We start from the raw sequence: 21,068 nt of genomic DNA, 5'->3' as shown, positions 1-21,068 counted from the left end.
GATTGCTTACTGTCATGAGGAAGGGAGGGGGTCCCTCAAAACTTAAAAAAAAGAAAGGCTTAAAAATTGTTTTAACATGTAATTGGGGGATGGGAGGGGAATATTTTCTTTAAAAAGGGTCTGGCTATGAAGTTACAACTCACTCTTACACGGTCCTACAGCTAATCATTGTGTGTGTGTGTGTGTATGTGTGTGTGTGTGTGTGTGTGTGTGTGTCGGGGTGGGGTGGGGGAGATAAACATCAACTATTCAATATTGTAGCTCCTGAGCTTCCACTGGTATGTTTCCTATTTAATTAAATCAGCCAGTGATCTCATTCACTTAAAAACTAAACATTAACAGAAGTGAGAATTATAACACACAGTAAGTCTACCCATAAACTTGGCCCATACTCTCCCACAAATGTACAGTGCCCATGGGGGAAAGTAAGCACAAATTTACATATTAAAGAGGCCCATGATGTAGGGAAGGCTATGTGCCAGTCAGAACTCTGGGCAGAGGTCTTTATGTTCTTGCTCTCTTTAGTTTACAGAATGTGTCACAACCTGGGTGAGACCACTCCTCTTCTTGGCCTCTCCAGCTGGAGGAAGTCACTGTCCTGATAACCCATATTAAGTTAGTAAAGTTAAATCTGGTATCTATGGAATTTCTCAGATCTACTCCCTTGGCTTAACATTAAAGCAGTATTATATTCTTTCAGTGAAAAGCAGTTCTTTTAGAGATCTTTTAAGATATTCAAACCTTTCAGACCTATTCTTGGTGCCTTGTGAGAGACTTCCCCCTCTCTGGCCATAGAAAGCAGTAAAGAGCAATAAAAGCAAACCTCTGAGGGGTTTCCCTCCTAAGCCATAGATGGCATTTGAGAGTAAGGCAGCCTTTCCCTAGCTAACTCCACCAAAAACAAAGAATTATGTTTTTTCCATTCAGCTGCTAGCATTAGATGTTTCCTCCAGTCAGATCAGCTCCCTGCATCAATTGCAGAGCCTGTCTCTAGTCAGCTGGTCTTTACTAGGCTCTACTTAGGTCTTTGACTCTACTATCTGCTTCCATTGCTTTCTATCACCTTCTCTCAGTTTTATTGCTGTATCTTCTGATTCTGCAGTTCTATGTGCAACTTCACCTATTTCTCCACACATTTCTTGGTCATTTCTCACCTGGCTGCTCTATTAGACTTCATTATGTCCAGAAACCCATCATTTTGCAAGAACTAATCAACTCTTGGGACTCATAACATCTCAGCACCCCCAGGCTTTAGGGCCCCCTCCCTCCCTCTAGGTGGAAAGGCAAAGATATGGTTGCTCCTCCCAGATCTTCTACCATTTAAGGAGGGTACCTAGGATATTCATCTCACCCAGCTGTTCTCCTGGACTTCATGATCTCCAGAAACTCACTTCATCATCTCCAGAAATTCATAATCCTGCAAGGTGAAACCAACTTTGAAACTCCCATGTCCTCAGCACACTCTACACCTGGGGTCCTTCCCTCCCTTGGTTGAAGAGGCTGGAGGGTAGACAATGAAGAGTTCCTTCCAGATCCTCCAATATTTAGGGAGAGCAACCAGGGCATTCATCTCATCATTTCCCACCTAGGTGTTTTCCTGGACTTCATGATCTCTAAAAACTCAGCATTCTGCAAGATGAAATCAACTCTATAACTCATCATCTCCTCAAAACACCACCTACTGGCCTCCTTTGTTCCCTCCCTTTCCTTTTTAGCTTCTTTTTACACGGTGTCTTCACACATTAGATTGTGAGCTTCTTGCAAGTAGTCACTATCTTATACCTTTCTTTGTATCTCCAGTGCTTAGCACAGTATCTGGTATATAGTAGGTGCTTAGTAAATGTTTATTGACTAATTCTGACTTCTACCTGAACTCAAGAACTTTTAATATTTTAGTGATTCACCTCTATCTTGGATTGAGAAGCTCAGAATCCCTATTTCTATTAAATATGACAAAAGTCAACAGTCCCCAAACAGTTCTTGCTTCAAAGAAGAATAAACTTTAAAGTCCTAAAAACAATTATAATTATTAAATTAAATGCTAGGAAACAATGTACTCTAGACATCATTACCACCAATTAATGTTTTTGTTTCTGAGGGGCTACTTTTCTTTTTAGGTCTTTTCAGAGCTGTCCCTGTTTCTTCTCAGACTGATTATTTTTCCTGCACTTCTCAAATAAATCCTCCCTCTTAGGTAAATAAACTGTTCACATAGAGGATACTACCTTACAGCAACATCCTTGTATATTTGTTAGAGACACACTTGATACTAATAAGGTATCAATGAAAATTTATTACAGCACAATTCAGAGGAATTGAACACTTTGGCCAAAGTGGACTCCCCCTCTCTTTTCAGGAGGAGGAAGCACTGAATACAGAAGCCAGATGAGCTATATACCATTAGTTCAAGACAAATCCTCCCACCAAGAAGATGGATTGGTCCATTCTCCATTAGATCACCATCTTCTTTACATGCCCATTACATAACCCCCCTTACTGTGATCCTCCCTCCCAAACATGCTTTAACATAGGACTCATGACCAGAAAATGGAGGGATAATTTTATGCGAGGTGTGTCTGCTTATATGCAGGAGGTCCATTAATCAAGTGCAGTGAAGAAAGCCTTCTCCAGGTAACTCTAGGTCATTTTTCTTGGCTAGTTCTAGCTAGCTGTAGATTTGGTTCCTTTATCAAAAACATTGTAATTTTCTGAAGGCCACTGTCTTGTCTCCTGATTCGTTGAGTCCACCTGCAGTGTCCTGGTCTTATCACCTGACTTATTCTCAACGACTTCATCAACTAATATAATAACTTCTGTGGAAACTTAACTTGTGCTGTGTCTCTCACATAATGAAATAAATTTTCTCCTACAGAATCTATTAGTATCCATTATGTGAAGAAAATAAGTCTCAGGTCATTTCCTCAACTGGAAGGACCAAGACCTTTCCTCCTTTGAGGTTGTTAAAGCTTTTCTTTTGAGATTCTGCATTTCCATCTTCATCAAGGTAGGAAAAAAAGCACTCCATACCTTAGAATGATTTTACAAACTGCTGTGTTCAAAACAATTTATCATTAACCCTCAGCTAGGCTGGTCCTATCATGATAGATGGTCCCCACGTCTACACTCAAAAATCTTTTCAGTTAGTAAGATCTCCCATAGCTAGCACAAAACTGATATTATTTTTAAGAATCAGGGGCACTTCCAGGTCATAGTGAGGAATCAGAGCATCACACAGTAGGCACTTAATATTTGTTCAACTAAATTCGAATAGATTAGAAGCTAACTTACACTGTTAGCAGGGAAATGCAACAGCTGTCAAGTAAAACAGCAACCAAAACTGGTTATACCCTTTGACTCAGTACTGTATCTAAAGCATATTACTGATAAGGGAAGAAAAAGGTCTATCAATAAATATTTCTACCATCACTATACATAACAGTAAAACAGTAGGAACATATACCTAGGGAATGGTGAATAAATTATTGTGTACAAACACAATGTACCATTATCATACCCTAATGACAAATATGAAAAATACAAAGAAATATGGGGAGACATTTAAAATGATCCAGTAAGAAAAGCCTAACCAAAAGACCAGTTGGACGGACTATGGGAAGGTAGGCACACTAATGCACTGTTTTAGCTATGAATTGGTCCAACATTCCAAAAAACAATTTGAAACTATACTTCTATGTCACTCAAGTGCTGACATACACATATACCTCAAAGAGGTCAAAGACAGAGGGAAAGGACCCATATGTAGAAACATACTTATTGCAGAGCTTTCAGCTGTAACGAAGAACAAGAAACAAAGTGGGTGTCCGTCAATTGGGAGATAGCTTAACAAATTGTGGTACAAGTACGCAATGGAATATTATAATGCTGGAAGACTTGCATTAACTGACTCAGTATGAAATAAGCATGGCCAGAAAAATTTCACAACCACAATACTGTCAGAGAAAAATAAAGATTTCAGAACTCTCATTAACAGGACTTCAAAACTGAAGACAAAGCAAGCCTCCCATCTTTTATTAGAGAGGTGGAGGAGACATTCATTTTCAGACATGTTCGTTTGTTTTATTGATCTACATTTAGGGACGGCTTCTATTAGAGCTGGGAGGGAAGGGCAAGAGCTAGTTATCAGGAAGTGGTAAGGGATCAAAAAAAGGAAAGAGCATCACTAAAATTTTAAAAATTTTACAAAATAAATTTGTTACCACCTTGTTAAATTGAACATATACTTTTAAAATAAACTTTATATAATAGTTCAATCTTTCAGATACAATACTCTTTTTTGTTCTTTGTATACTGAAACATCTGTTGATGAAAAGGACATTTAAAAAGTGATGGCCCTCAATTATTAAGAACAGGGTTATTAAACAGAACGTAAATTTCTCTTGATGAAATCACTGAAATCCAAATCATTTAAACAAGCAATATTTTGAGATTTAAAGGAATAAATTCTCAGCCATCCTGAACTAATTTCCTAAAGGTTCTAGATAGCTGAGATTTTTCTTTTTATGGTACTATAGTTATTTATATTTTAGCTAGTGTTCCCCCCAAAAAATAACTTCTCAAAATTATGCTTTCCCCAGTCATAAAATAAACATCTGATGAACAGAAATAGAAACTGGATCCATGAATTCATACATAGAAGAAATTCCCAGTTGAGGAAATCCCCTCTGAGACATACCTAAAGCATGGAGAAGTTGAATTCAGGGTCACTCAACCACTATGTATCAGATTTAGAAGCTCCACCCAGGACTTCTTGGCTTCAAGGTGAGCTTTCTGTATACACCACCTTACAATTCTATAACATTTTGACATTTACAAAGCACAAAGTTAGTGTGTGGAAGACAGATGTCTTTATGTTCCACAGTTCCTCTTTTTGAGTCTCTGATAAAACTCATTATCTTCCTCTTCCTCCCACTTTTCTGCTACCTCCTCACCACAAAAGCTCCTTGCTTCTCAACTTCCCTATTACTATCCAGGGCACCATCATATTTTCAGGCATAAACACTTATACTCTAAAATCCTCTTTCATTCCCTACACACATGAAACCAGTAGCCAAATCTTTTGTCATTTCTATTTTCGTGGTTTTTTATACATATCTTATTCTCTTCTCTTCCACTACCACCAACTAAATTCAATCCATCATCATCTTTTTGCCTGAACTAATCCAAGTTTTCTAATTCATGTCCCTACCTCAAGTCAATCCCCACTCCAATCCACTCTTCCCTCAACTGCCACAAAAATATGCTAAATGTCTGATAGGATTGCCACCCTTACTCAACAAACTCCAGTGGCTCCGTATTAAGTCCAATAAAGGCTTACTGACTTCTGTATTTCTAATTTCCAGAAATAGATGGTTGAGGAAATTGAGAGCTTAGAAATAAGGACTGGGCATACAAAACTAGTATTACAAAATCAGTTATCAATTAATGTATCTACTGAATATATTGCATGAGTACTGAAAAACTCAGAAGTGACCACAATACACAAAAGAAAACTCATTTTCAATAGTGCTGTTCCTGAAAAGCTGAAAAAAACTGAATCATACTATAAATATAAATATATATATATATATATTCAAGAGAACTGTAAACTAAAAATAACCATGTGAAATACTGGTCCAAATCACTAAAAACAAAATAAATGCAAATTAAAAGAACTTTGAGGCTTCACCTCATATACACAGCAAATATGCAAATATGACAAAAGATGGGAAGTTCATGTTGGAGACACTGTGGAAAGACATTCAAACTAATATTAGAATTATGAATAGGTCCAAACATTCTGGAAAGCAACACTAAAAAAAGTGACTAAAATGTCCATGTCCTTTGGCTAAGAAATCCTATTGCTAGACATATATATCTCAAGGAGGTCAAACTGAGAAAAAAAGTTCCCATAAGAACAAAAATACTGAGAGCAGCACTTTTTTATGGCACCAAAGAACTAGCAACAAAGTTGAATACCCCAATTAAGGAAATAGCTAAACAAATTCTGGTATATGAATATAATGGAATATTACCATGCCATAAGAAAGGGTGAATATTAAGAACTGAAAGAAGCATGAAAGACTTATATAAGTTGATGAAGAATGAAGCAAAAAAACAACATACCAAGTAACTACAGAGATGTACATTGAAAAGAACAAAGAAACCCTCTAAATGTTGCACAGTTATAATGAAAAAGAAGTTGGGCCCAGCATTAAGAGTTTTGAAAACACCCTAAAACCCTCCCTTCTTTGCAGAGTTGGAGAGGGGAGAGAGAAGTTGGAACAGGGTGGGAATGGACGTGGAGACAATTAATGTATTTGTTACTTGGTTTTGCTGAACTACTTTTCCCCCTCAGCTGCCTATTGGATGGGGGGATAAAAGGGGAACACGGGAGGGAGGAAAGAATATATGCAGAAACTAAAGTGATATAAAAGCAAAAAACAATTAAAAAAAACATGGACTATAGGTCTTGGGGTTTTACTGAGAGGCAAAGGTCAAGGGTCCATGGTTGCTTGATCGAAAGTCATTTTCCCTAATCTTATAGTGAATAATAATAAAACAAATGCTCAAACTTTTCAATTCAAATTGGCATTGAGTTTGTCATAATCTATAGTCTAAATGATATAGAAAAGAATTTCACTAATGTGTAACTTAGGGCATTTTCACATCCATGGTTCTAATTTTGTTCCCTACCCTAGTACCTCCCCAGTTCCCTGAACACGTGGTATATAACATCTTGCCTGGAGAAAAGGGAAAACATTAAATTATCTCAAAGTATAGTTTGATCATCTGTACGTCCATTGTTTCTGGTTGTATCACCCAGGCAATATTCACAGCACCAAGGGTAACTATGAATATGCTGGCATAGTTTAGAATCACAAGGTATAATAGATTCTCCATAGAAGGCAAAAAGAAAAACATTTATTCAGACACCAAAAAGCCAAAGCCCAAAACCAGAAAGCCAAACCCATCATGTTAACCAAGAAGTCAATATTCATTAGCACTGCAGGGGATAAAGTCATTCCCAATCACTACCCAAGGCCTCTTCCGTCCCCCGGAGCCTTCCCACAAACACTGGCAAGCCTAGCTGAGCCTGCTTGCCTCTGTCCTCTCTCTCCCTCTGCTCTAACTGCTCTCAATAGCTTCTTCTCAGTTCTGTTCCACTCATTCAGCAAGCTCCTCCCACCACATGTGACTTAGGCTATCATGTGATTTAAGCAGGTCACATGGACCTATTAATGAAAGATCATCCCATTTAAATTACCATTACATTGGCATTAATTTATATTTCAAAACAAAAGTTATTATAAATAATATATTGTGATGGCAGAGTGAAAGCAGGGACTCACTGAAGCTCTCTCCCAGACTCTTTCAAATAACCTCAGGAAAGTGAATCTGAGCAAATTTTAGAGCAGTAAAATCCAAGGAGACAAGAGTGTGGCAGATTTCCAGTCTAAGATAACCAATAAGAAGGGTCAGTTGCACCAGACTGGGAGAGTAGCACAGTTTAGTGTAGGGGGCTACACCAGCACAGACCCAACCATAAGGAAGCCAGAGCAGATCCTGGGGACTGAATTGCTGCCAACAGTCTAGTGCAAGTGGCTGAACCAGCACAGACCCAACCATAGGGAAGCCAGAGCAGAACCTGGCGACTGAATTGCTGGCAGCAGTGGCAATTCCCAGTGCAGGAGGAGGACTCTGTTGGAACTGGGTGAGAGGCTCAGTCCTGGACAGGCAGCAGCAGTTACTTTCTAGGGCTATCAGCCCACAGACTAAATGTTTGTAAGTTATTGATTTAAACTTTCTCGACCCAAGATGGTGGATTAAACAGTAAGTTGCTCTCTCCCTCCCTTATAGACTTTGAAAAGCCCAGAGAATATTGCCCCAGGAAAAATTCTGTAATGTTGGAGCCAGCAGAAAGATGAGGTACAGCAGTCCTTTAGGTCAGGAGGATAGGGGGATTAATGGGAAAGGTCCCTCTTACTGTGGCTGAAGGTGATCAATACAGGACAAGAGGTATCCCAGGAAGCCAGAAGCAAGCCCCACCTTAGCAAACCAGCAGGAGATCCTGAGCTCCAAGGTGATAGAGCAGGCAAGTGCCAACACCAGACACACATCAGCCACCACCTACATGCAGCTCCAACTCAACAACAGGTAAACCAACAGACCACTATAACATCCAGTTGCCAACACTTAAGGCCCCAGCACAGAAAACCAGTAACCAGGCTCCTAACTCCCAGCATAAAAAGTTTAGGACAGTGACTCCTGGGACCCAGAAACAGAGATCAAATTTAAAAGCCAAATTTAAAAGGCAAATCACATGAGCAAGAAGAATCAAAGAACAACAATGGCCACAGGGAAATATCTTGGTGACAGGGAAGATCAAAACACAAATCCAGGAGAAGACAAAATGGTCAATATACCCACAACCAAAACCTCACAGACGAATATGAACTGGTCTCAAGCCCAAAAAGCATTCTTGGAAGAACTCAAGCAAGATTTTTAAAAGTCAAATAAGAGAGGCAAAAGAAAAATTTTAAAATGCAGTTGATAAAATGGGGGGGAAAAGTACACTGAAGAAAACTACTACTTAAAAAGTAGAATTGGCCAAATGGAAAAGGAGGTACAAAAGCTAACTGAAGAAAACAATTTGTTAAAAATTAGAAATGGGCAAGTGGAAGCCAATGACTCTATAAGACATCAAGAATCTGTCAAATAAATGTGAAACAACGAAAAAAATAAAAGAAAACATAAAATACCTCACTGGAAAAAACAACTGACCTGAAAACAGATCCAGAAGAGATAATTTAAGAATTATTGGTCTACCTGAGAACCATGATGAAAACAAGGGCCTGGACACTATCTTCCAAGAAATAATCAAGGAAAACTGCCCCAAAGTCCTAGATCCAGAGGATAAAATAGTCATCGAAGAAATCCACTGATTTCCTGAAAGAGATCCCAAATTTAAAATGTGAAGGAATACTGTAGCCAAATTCCAGAATTATCAGATCAAGGAGAAAATACTACAAGCAGCCAGAAAGAAACAATTCCAATATTATGGAATGACAGTCAGCATTACACAAGATCTTGCAGCTTCTATATTAAAAGACTGGAGGGACTGGAATATGATATTCCCAAAGTCAAAGGAGCTTGGAAGCATAATCTTTCAGAAGAGGAGATGTACATTCAATGAAATAGACTTCCAGACTTTCCTGATGAAAAGACAAGAGCTCAACAGAAAATTTTATCTTCAAATACAAGACTCAAGAGAAGCATATAAAGGTACAACAGGAAAAAAGAAAAAAACCCACAAATTATTCACTAAGGATAAACTGTTTATATCCCTACATGGGAAGATGATACAATTCTTGAGAATTTTATCTTTATTACATCATACAGAAGGGAAATACATAGAAGATGGGGTGGATTTAAGCTGATTTTGATGTGATGATAAAAAATCTAATTAAGTGCTAAAAAAAAAAGACTAACAGGAGAAGAGAAAAGGAGGCAGAAAAGGGTAAATTCTATCACATGAAGAGGCATAAAGACATATTACAGTAGAGGGAAAGAAGAGAGGAAGATGAGCATTGTTTGAGCTTTACTCACATCAGATTTGGCTATAGGAGGGAATAACATACTCAGGTATAGAGATTTAACTTGCCCTATGGGCCGTTGGAGGAGAAAAGGGAAAGAAAAAAGAGGGAAGGATGAGAGGAAGTAGTAATGGAAAAAGGAAAGAAAAGGGAGGGGTGCTGATAGAAGGGGAGGGCAGACTGAGGGAGGTAGTGATCAAAAGTAAAACTTTCGAGGAGGGTAAGGGAGAAATAAAAGCATAAACAGAAGGGAAAATAGGATGGGATAGAAAGACACAGATAGTAATCATAACTGTGAATGTGAATAGGATGAACTCTCCCATAAAATGGAGGTGGATAGCAAAATGGATTAAAAACCATAATCCTACAATATGTTGTCTACAAGACACATCTGAAACAGGGATACACACAGGATAAAGATAAAAGGCTAGAAAAGAATATATCATGCTTCAATTGAAATAAAAAAAGCAGGGCTGGCAATTCTGATCTCAGACAAAGTAAGAGCAAAATTAGATCCAATTAAAAGAGATAAGGGAGGAAACTATACCCTGCTAAAAGACGTCATAAAAAATAAAGCAGTATCATTACTAAACATATATGTACCAAATGGTGTAGCATCTAAATTCTTAGAGAAGTTAAGGGAGAAATTGACAGCAAAACTATACTCAACCTCCCCCGCTCTGAACTAGATAAATTTAACCACAAAATAAACAAGAAAGAAGTTAAGGAGGTGAACAGAATTTTAGAAAAGTTAGATATGGTAGATCACTGGAGAAAACTGAATGGGGATAGAGAGGAATATATCTTTTTCTTGGTGGTACATGGTATTTACACAAAAACTGACCATGTACTAAGATATAAAAACTTCACAATTCAATGCAGAAAGGCAGAAATATTAAACGCATTCTTTTCAGATCATGATGCAATAAAAATTTTATGTAATAAAGGGCCATGGAAAGACAGACTAAAAATCAACTGGAAACTAAATAATCTATTGCTAAACATTGAGTCAAACAAAAAAAAAAAAATCACAGAAACAACCAATAACTTCATCCAAGAGGATGACAATAATGAGACAACATACCAACACTTATGGGATACATCAAAAGCAGTTGTTAGGGGAAGTTTTCTATCTCTTAATGCTTACATGAATAAAATAGAGAAAGAGAAGATCAATGAAGCTAAAAAAAGAACAAATTAAAAATCCCCAATTAAATCCCAAATTAGAAATACTGAAAACCAAAGGATACATTAATAAAATTGAAAGTAATAAAACTATTGAACTAACAAACAAAACTATGAGCTGGTTTTATGAAAAAAAACCCAAGATAGATGAATTTTTAGCTAATTTGATTTAAAAAAAAGAAAGAAAACCAAATTACCAGTATTAAAAATGAAAAGAGTGAGTTCACCTCCAATGAAAAAGAAATTAAAACAATCATTAGCAAGTATTTTCCCTAACTATATGCCCCTAAATTTGACAACCTTAATGAAATGGATGAATATTTACAAAAAATATAAATTGCCCAGATTAACAGAGGAAGTAAAATGCTTAAATCACCCCATCTCAGAAAAAGAAATTGAACAAGCCATCAAAGAAAAAATCTCCAGGGCCAGATGGATTTATAAGCGAATTCTATCAAACATTTAAAGAAAAATTAAGTCCAATACTATAGACTATTTGGGGAAATTGGTGGAGTCCTAACAAATTCTTTTAATGATACAAATATGGTACTTGCACCGAAACCAGGAAGAATCAAAAGAGAGAAAGAAAATTATAGACCAATTTCCCTAATGACTATAGATTCAAAAATTTTAAATAATATATTGGCAAAAAGATTACAGCAACTTATCATGAAATAATACACTATGACCAGGTGAGATTTATTCCAGGAATGCAGGGCTGGTTCAATATTAGGAAAACTATCAGCATAATTGATCAAATCAACAACAAAACCAATAGAAACCATATTATCTCAGTAGATGCAGAATAAGCTTTTGACAAAATACAATACCCTTTTCTAATAAAAACACTAGAGAGAATAGGAATAAAAGGAGTCTTAGTTAAAATGTTAAGTACCATCTACCTAAAACCATCAGCAAGTATTATACGTAATAGGGATAACCCAGAAGCATTTCCCGTAAGACTGAGTGTGAAATAAGGACATCTATTACAATAGATATGTTAGCTTTAGCAATACAAGAAGAAGAAACTGAAAGAATTAAAATAGGCAAAAAAGAAACAAAGCTATCACTCTGCAGGTGATATGATGATATACTTAAAGAATCCCAGAGAAACAGCAAAAAACTACTTGAAATAATAAATAACATTAGCAAAGTTGTAGGATATAAAATAAACCCACATAAATCACCTACATTTCCACATATTACTAACAAAGTCCAACAGCAAGAGATAGAGAAATTCCATTTCAAGTTATTGTAGAGATTATAAAATATTTGGAGTCTACCTGCCAAAACAAACCCAGGAACTATATGAACACAATTACAAAACACTTTTCACACAAGTCAGAACTAAATAATTGGAAAAACATCAGTTGCTCATGGGTAGGTCAAACTAATATTTTTAAAATGACAATTTTACCTTAATTAATTTACTTATTCAGTGCCATACTAATCAAACTCCCAAAAAATTATTTTAAAGAGCTAGAAAAAATAACAACAAAATTCATCTGGAAGAACAAAAGATCCAGAATATCAAGGGAATTAATCAAGAAATGCTATGTGGCCTTGCTGTAACAAATCTTACATTGTATTGCTTAATATAATATTTTATAATATTTTTAAATATTATAATTATAATATTTATAATATAACAATATTTATGTATTATAAAACTACTTGATACTGGCTAAGAAATAGAGTGGTGGGTCAGTAGAATAGATTAGGTACACAAGACGCAGTAGTCAATGACTATAGGAATCTACTGTTTGATAAACCCAAAGACTCCTGCTTCTGGGATAAAAACTCACCATTTGACAAAAACTGCTGAGAAAACTGAAAAATAACATGACAGAAACTGGCCATAGACCAATATCTTATACCATATACCAAAATGAAGTCAAAATGGGTACCCAATCTAGATATAAAGGCTGATACTATAAGCAAACATGGAGAGCAAGGAATAGTCTACCTATCAGATTTATGGAGAACAGAAGAATTTATGACTAAACAAGAGACAGAGAATATTATGAAACGAAAAATGGATAATTTTGATTACGCTAAATTGAAAAGTTTTTGTACAAATAAAGCCAATGTAACCAAGACTAAGAGGGAAACAGAAAACTGGGAAAAGAATTTTTACAGCCAACATCTGAAAAAGGCCTCATTTCTGAAATACATAAAGAACGGTGTCAAATTTATAAGAATACAAGTCATTCCCCAACTGATAAATGGTCAAAGAATAACAAGCAGTTCTCAGAGAAAGAAATTAAAGCTATCTATAGTCATCTGAAAAAATGCTCTAAATCACTATTGATCAGAGAAATGCAAATCAAAACAACACCTGTCAGATTGGTCAGCCTGACAAAACAGGAAAACTATAAATGCTGGAGATGTGGGAAAACTGGAACATTAAGGCATTGATGGTGGAGTTATGAACTGATTCAATCATTTTGGAGAGTAACTTGGAACTATGCCCAAAGGGCTATAAAAATGTGCATACCTTTTGATCTGGCAATACCATTTCTAGGGCTGTATCCCAAAGAGATCATAAAAATGGGAAAAGGTCCCACATGCACAAAAATATTTATGGCAGCTCTTTTTGTGATGGTAAAGAATTGGAAATTGAGGGGATGACCATCAATTGGGGAATGGCTGAACAAGTTGTGGTATATGCATGTAATGGAATACTACTATGCTATAAGAAATGATGAGCAGGCAGACTTCAGAAATGCTTGGAGAGATTTATATGAACTGATGCTAGGTGAGGGGAGCAGAACCAGGAGAACACTGTACACAGTTACAGTCACATTGTGTGATGACTAACTTTGATAGACTTGGTTCTTCTCAGCAATGCAAGGGCCTAAGATAACTCCAAAAGGCTCATGATGCAAAATGCTATCCACATCCAAAGAAAGAATTACAGAATCTGAATGCAGATCGCAGCATACTATTTGCTGTCTTTCTTGTTTTGTTTCTTCCTTCTTGTGGTTCATTCCATTGGTTATAATTCTTTTTACAACATTCTAATATGAAAATATGTTTAATATGAATGTATATGTAGAGCCTATATCAGACTGAATGTCATCCTAAGGAGGACGGAGGGAAGAGAGGAGAACAATTAAAACTCAAAAGCTTGTAGAACTGAACGTTGTAAACTAAAAATAAATTTGAGAAAAAAAAAGAAAATTCTGCTTTTTGAGTGGCAAGTGGGAGCTAATAAAGTATAAACTCCAGCATCATAGGATCACACATTCAAAGACAGAGGGAACATTTAACATCATTAAGTCCAATCTTATAATTTTACACAAATTGAAACCCTGAGAAATTAACTGATTGCCCAAGGTCACAGAAGTAAAAAGTGGCAAAGTCAGAATGTGAGTCTCTAGATTTCTGGCTCTAAATCCAGCACTTTCCCCACTGTATTATGCTGACTCCTTATAGGCTCTTAAATCTGAAAAAATACTGAACTAGGTAAGCTGACAACAAATCTCTTAAAACATATTAGACGGATTTCATGTCACCACATTAAATCTACTATTTTTATTTACATGAGAGGGTAAAAATAACTACCTTGGACTCTACACTTTTCTTCCCCAAAGTTTATGGTTTATTAACCTGTATTATCATTTTAATCTATACTATCTATCTTTATTCTCATAAAGCATGTGTAAAATTTAGTACCACGTGTAAAACTTAAAAAGTAAAAAAGGTTAATAAACAAGAGTAAAAAAAGAAGCATAGATGATGCCCCATGGACCTTATAAAAAAATTAAATGACAGACTACAAGTACTTCAATAAGTCAAGGTACTGAATACATATCAGTCATCTCAGTAGACAAATTTATATTTATGTAGATGAGTTTTCTATGGAGTTTGCAAAGGGTTTCTCTGAATTAAACAACTGACCAATGAAAGACTCTTAAAGTGCATGATCAGAAAATGGAACAATTATTCTAAGAAACTTGATTCAGAAGGCAGATGGAAGAGAACTCACACCACCTCTTGGAACCTCGATTTTCTTTATTTGAAAACAAGCATGTTGAATCAAATGATCACCAAGATCCCTCCTAGCTCTAAAATCTTGTGATCCTAACTTGGCTTCATTATACCACTTTTTAAACTCAAAACATTACAAAATGAAATTAAATGCTGAAATCACAATAACATGACCTCTTTTTATATGATTTTAAAACACTGAGGACTTAGAAAAAGGAGAAATATTTATAGGAAGCAAATTTGGGTTTAGGAACTTCTTAACAATCAAAGCTGTCCAAAAATGTAATGGTAGACTTAAAAGACAATGACTGATTCCCTAAAACAGGAGAAGCAATAGTAGATATATGTTTACTTACTGGTGAGATTGAAGAAGGGATTTGTGCTTTAGGGACAGGCTGGACAAGATGACTTTCTTAAAGTCTCTTTCAATTCTGAGATTCTAAGAACAATTGGCAGATAACAAATGTCAGCCAAGAAAGACACTGACGATCTGAGGGACAAAATAAGACATGACTAAACATGAGCATAATAACCAGGCTATTTCAGGGATGCAGATAACTTGAGTAAAGGCAGCTAAGAGTATACTGCTGTACATCTGAGACAGAAGACCCTACTAGAAGTTCAGGGAAAGCTTAAATTATATGGGATTCATTCAATATAAGATTATTAAGCAAACTTTTGTGTAAGGTGTTACGCTAGTCAATAAGGATACTGAGCCAATGATCAAGATCATATCTAGTCATACTTGTGAGATTCTTGTCTGTGTTCTCCTGAAAGTTCCCCACAAGGAGTTCATTCAGTGTGCTGGGGGACTTCCTTGATTTCTCAGGACATCAGTGGACACCAGTGGAGCATGTGGACCGTCCAATGGGTATCAGTTACTTTGGAGAAATAACCAGATGCCTTTTTGAATCATAAGTCTTTACCAATGATGTCCTTTATTCCAGTTCTTCAAAGTTCCTTATTTGTTATCTATTGCTGATAGTGTATATTTATAGGACACAGATCCTGTTTAAAGGAGCTTGTATTCTAAACTGGGTTAAAGATATGTAACAATAACCAAGTAAAGATAATAACCAAGATGCAGGGCAAGGTGAGTTAAGTGCAAAGGGGAAGATAGGCTTTCAGAAAAAGGTAGTACCTGAGTTGATCTTAAAGAGAAGAAGTCTACTATATTGAAATTTGTGGGATGCCCATTTTAGAAATTAACATGAGCAAAGGTACAGAAATGGGATGAATTGAAGGCAGACCATAATACAGGTTCCCTGGAACATAAAGTATATGAAGTACTAGTAAGAAATAAGACCAGAAAGGAAAGTTGGATCAGACTATGGAAGACCTTGAATACCAGGATCAGCTTTTTTGTCAGGCAACAGAAAATCATTGAGGTTGGGAAGTACAGTATAGTGAAAGGGAAAAGAAATGAACTCTGAGTAAAAAGACTTGCATTCAAGTTCCAGCTTTGCTACTGTATTGAGAGATATTAGAAAAGTCACTTTATTTCTCTGGGGTATACAGTTCCTTCATATTTAATATGAAAGGTTTGGATTAGATGGTACCTTTAAACTCTAACATTCTGCTTTTGAACAGTGGAACCATATGTCATTTCCTATCTGTATTACTTGGGGTACCATGTCCAAGGAAGCTCATCACTGGAACAACCTCATCATCTTGCAAGATCTAGTCCTGTTTACTCACACCTTATCAAAACCCTCTGCTTCTCTGATTGGAAGTTATTGAACTAAGAACAAGACAGGTAGTCAGTCTTTGCCCCTAAGGAGCTTACAATCTAAAGGGAGAAGACAAAGCTGAAGAGTGGGAGAAGGTACTCTCCATATTGGCATGGTGAAGAGTCAGAGAAGTCCCAAAGTAGTACAGCCTGGTGGGAAATGAGTGCCTGGTGACCTCCTTAAATAGAGGTTTTGGAGTTCATGGTTCAAACACATACACACTCATAGTAAAGTCAACAACAAATGCCCTGTCCAGCTCCTACACATTGCCAGGTCTCAAAATCTTTTCTTGAAGACTTCCTTCATAGCAGCAACCATTTCAAAAAAGTATTGTTAAATTCTTTCTTGCCCACTATTTTGTTCATGTCACCCCTTCCTCAGAACTCTGAAATTAATCAATCAATTAGCATTTATTAAGTAAATATGTGCAAGGCACATTGTACTAGATGCTAGGGATACAGGGACAAAAAAGCAAACAAAAAACCCACCAACAATTCCTATAGCCAAAAACATTACAGTTTATTGGAGGCTACATGTTTATAGAGAGGTAAATAAAGGATGGGCAGCTAAGTGCTACAATGGATAGAGTGCCTGGCATAGAGCAGGGAAGACTCATCTTCCTGAGTTCAAATCTGGTCTCAGAAGCTTATTGGGTTGGTGACCCTGGGCAAGTCACTTCATCTTATTTGCCTCAAACTTCAATTGTAAAATGACCTGGAGAAAGATCGTTGCCAGTATCTTTGCCAAGAAAACCCCAAACAGGGTCATGAAGAGTCGAGCAAGACTGAAATGCTTAAACAAAAAAAGGATATAATTTAAAAGATACAAAGTGATGGGGGGAACTGAGCAAGTCAGGAAAGGTACTTGAGTGAAGCTTTCAAGAATTCCAAAAGGCAGAGGAGAGGAGGAAGAATATTCCAGGCATAGAGGACATATGTAAAGGTACAGAGACAAGAAATTTAACATCATGCAGCCCATTTTGGCTAAAGCACGTGTGAGTGAGAGTTTGTGTGTAATTAGCCTAGAAAAGATAGGCTGAAGCCATAAAGGGCTTTCAATGTTAAACAGAAGATTTATCTATAGTAACTCCTTTTAGAATCCCCAGACCCTGTGTAGTACCCATCTTCAAGTTACCCATAAGATTCCCATCTCCATTATTTTTTGTCCTTTCATTCTAACTTGTCTGAATTTTTACTCTAAATCAATACTTTTTAATATATTCCTTCTAAGTTTCCTCCCTCAAAAATGCACCAAGCTTTTTCTCTTCCCTCCCAAGACCTATTAGAATCTTTCTTCTATGAAGTCATTCCTGACTGGATAGGTATGAAATGTTTTTCTTCTAAAGCTCACCTTGTACTCAATTCCCTAGCACAACTGTATACTTATGGGAAACTGTATTTTATTTCTGATGGTCCTTTCTATCTTCTTGCTTACAGAATTTTCATTATGTTTGATTTTTCTTTGTATACATCTACCTAACTATTCTCTGTTCTGTATTATAAACTCCTAAAAAGAAGCTATAGCAGTTAAGATCAATTTGCATAGTACCCAGCACCTTGTGCATAAGATTACTTTTTTCCATGTACATCATATATGACTGATAACTATATAATTTGATGTGGTTTAAAGGACAGACCACTAGTAAGTAATCAAAAACCCTAGATTCTAGCCCTAGTTTTGTCATAGACTAATGTGATTTGGAGTCTGGGGGTGGAGAAGGGGTTATCTTACAACCTTTGACTAAAATAAATAAATGAGTGAAAAAAATTACCTAGATACTGGAGTGTCAAGTATTATGATAGGATGTATTATGATAGGATCTTGGGAATACAAATAAAAAAGCCAGATGGTTCTTGCCCTCAAGAAATTTTTATCCTAATGCAGAAATGTAACACATATATGAGAGTTGTAGCCAAGGAAAGGAGTTTTGGTCTGTGAAGTCATAGGGCAGTCAATTCTCAAAATCCATAAGCAATAGTAGGACTGACTGAGAAGAGAATGGTCTCTGGAGATCTGGCCTGGAAGGTACTGTTCCAGCTAGTGGGGGAGAGGAAGAGGGCATTGTAACATGTCAAAAGGCAAGAGGTTTGGCAGTGGATGGCTTTTCGATGCCCAAGCTTGCCAATTTGTAAAATGAAGGATAATTACTGTTCTTCCTAAAATATTGTTTTAGGTCAGAATGTCTACCACTACTCATCCTTTAAGACACCCATGGAAGCATATAATTGCTCATATTTAAAAGACAGAAACTGATGTCAGGAGCAACAAACATTTAATGTATATCTATTATGCAATACGCATATAGTATAAAAGTACTGAATGTCACAGGAATACTAAAACAAACGGGGAGGGAAGGAATCATAAAGACAAAACTATCCAAGCATCCTAAGGACCCAGGGGGAAAGATAAATTTACCATACCTTCTGGGGGAACATGGTTAATTTCGATTTTTTACATTTTCTAACACAGGATAAGGCTGCAGCAGGTGGAAGGACTTGGTTGCCAATGATACTTCCCTGGACCTAAGACACTAGACTCAATCACTGAGGTGACCAGGAGAAAGCAATTTCCAGCTTTCTGAAATTCATTTTTTTACGAGTCTTAGAATCAGGACAGGTGTCTGTGGAGGGAAATGCAATCAAGGCCAGAACATACTCATGCAGAGAAGTCTCGGTTTTCTCTTTCATAAAATGAGATCTCCACAGTCATCAGTTATCTTCAAAATTATATATTCAGAAATGCCTCAAGATTTTGTCAGTGTAACTGTGCTTTTGAGAACTACAATGTTTACTCATTATAAAACAAGCAATAAGGATTTTTTCCCCTCACCGTAGAGTAATTTGGATTAATTTTCATTTGTAAAATGCACATTATCTTTAGCATATTATTTCAAACCTACAAATCCAAATCATATCCTGCCAAAGCGGATGAGGACGGGACGGGGCTCAAACACCGTATATGTGTGGGTACTGATGAAGTTTGTGCCTTCCACTGACATGCTTTAAACAGCTGCATAGAGACCCCTAGCGCTGCTCAGCATGAGATGAGTTACAAAGTAGTACCTGCTCGTGTCACCTTAATGAAACAATGGCAGCACACGGAGTGACCATAATGTTTACAATCTGGCCGCAGAAATCATCACCCGACACCGGCACGGCGGGAGCCAGAGACGAAGGATGGAGATGCCTCGACAATATTCCAATAAAAATACTTTCCACAAATGATCGATCGTATCACGCATGCATCGTATACTCCAAGGGATGTAAAGGAAGCCAGGAGGAAGGAATGGAAAGGACACTCCCCCCCTTTCTTTCCTCCCGGAGCAAGAACACAATAGATGCCCAATTATTGTCTGCCCGGCATCCTGATCCCGGTGCCAAGCGAGAGGGGAGTGGGAGCTCGGGGACGATCACAGGGTGAGCGGGGCCGAGAAGATGGTCCTGGCGCATCCCTCCCTCCTCCCCTCATCCGCCACCCGGCGCGACTCAGTGACCCGGCCTTGCCCCACGCCGAGCCCGGGCCGAGGGGCCGCGAGGAGCCCGAGCCCCAGGTGGAGCCGCTCCCGCTACGCAGCGAGAAGCCGGTCCCTCCTGTGCCCGGCGGGCGTGCGGGCCCGCCCGGCGAGGCGAGGAGGCGGCGGGCGTGCGGGGCTGCGGCCAGGCGAGGAGACGGCGGCAGCCCCCGCTCGCTCTCGCCGGTCGGCCTCCGGCGGCGCCTCGCAGCCGCACATCCCTCGCTCGCCTCCACCAGGCCGCGCCCGCGTGACGGAGGAGAAAAAACCCACGGCTCTTCCCTCGTCTCCCCGCCGGCCGGTGCCTTCCCTAGGCGGGGAGGGGAGCGGGGCCGCGGCGGCTTCGACCACTCCACCCACCCCCGCCCCGCTTCCCTCGCCGCCGCCCCGCGCTCCTCCCCGCCCCGCCGCCCGGGGAGGAGAGGGAGGCGGCGGCGGCCAACTCCGCACGGCGAACCGGCGAGAACCAGCCTGGGCGTCCGCCGCGGGCGGCCAGGCCCGGACCCCTCGGCCAGCGGCGGCGGCGCGACACTCACTTCCACATCGCGGCCCTTGTTCTTGAAGCTCTTGATGCGGTGATTCTCCAAGCCGGCGTTTTCGGCCATGGCTCTGCGCTGCTCCGGCGGCGGCTACTCGTCCTGCTGCGGCGGCGGCGAGTCTCCGGCGCGGGAGGGGGAGGGCTGGGGTTGGGGGAAGGGTGAGAGAGGGAGGGAAAGCCGGAGAGGGGGAAAGGAGGAGGGGGACGTTCCGTGACGCCTCTGTACGCTAGGGGAGGCGTGGAGCCGGTGGCGAGGTGGGGGTGGGGCGGGGGCGGGGGCGGGAGAGAGGGGGAGGATGGAATCTAGGAGGGGCACGCGCAGGGAAAGGGCTCCGGCACACGTGACACCCGGATGAAGACGCTAAAGCCGGCGGCTTGGGCTGCGGAGTGCGCGGGTTCCTAGGGCGACACACCACAGCAAACCTCCCACTTCCCCTCGCCGCCTCGGGGCTGCAGCTTATTTGCATAAAATGGAGCTGGGCCCTACGGCTTTTCCTTCTGGCACGAGGGAGGGAAGG

General features: G+C 38.9%; 1 protein-coding gene across 1 annotated transcript in view; it reads right to left on the bottom strand.

Moving 5' to 3' along the window:
* KPNA3 (karyopherin subunit alpha 3) overlaps nucleotides 1-20,796 on the bottom strand; it is a 113,554-nt gene extending 92,758 nt beyond the window's left edge. Inside the window, exon 1 of the mRNA XM_072610507.1 lies at nucleotides 20,549-20,796. Within this exon, the coding sequence (XP_072466608.1) occupies nucleotides 20,549-20,617 (69 nt within the window). The 5' untranslated portion in view covers nucleotides 20,618-20,796. The remainder of the gene's footprint in view (nucleotides 1-20,548) is intronic.
* Nucleotides 20,797-21,068: the final 272 nt, after the last annotated feature.

The sequence above is a fragment of the Notamacropus eugenii genome, chromosome 5 (genome assembly GCF_028372415.1).
Source record: "Notamacropus eugenii isolate mMacEug1 chromosome 5, mMacEug1.pri_v2, whole genome shotgun sequence".
NCBI classification, from domain to species: Eukaryota; Metazoa; Chordata; class Mammalia; order Diprotodontia; family Macropodidae; genus Notamacropus; species Notamacropus eugenii.
The sequence above is the reverse complement of the archived record's forward strand: the minus strand, read 5'-3'. Positions and strand labels throughout refer to the sequence as shown.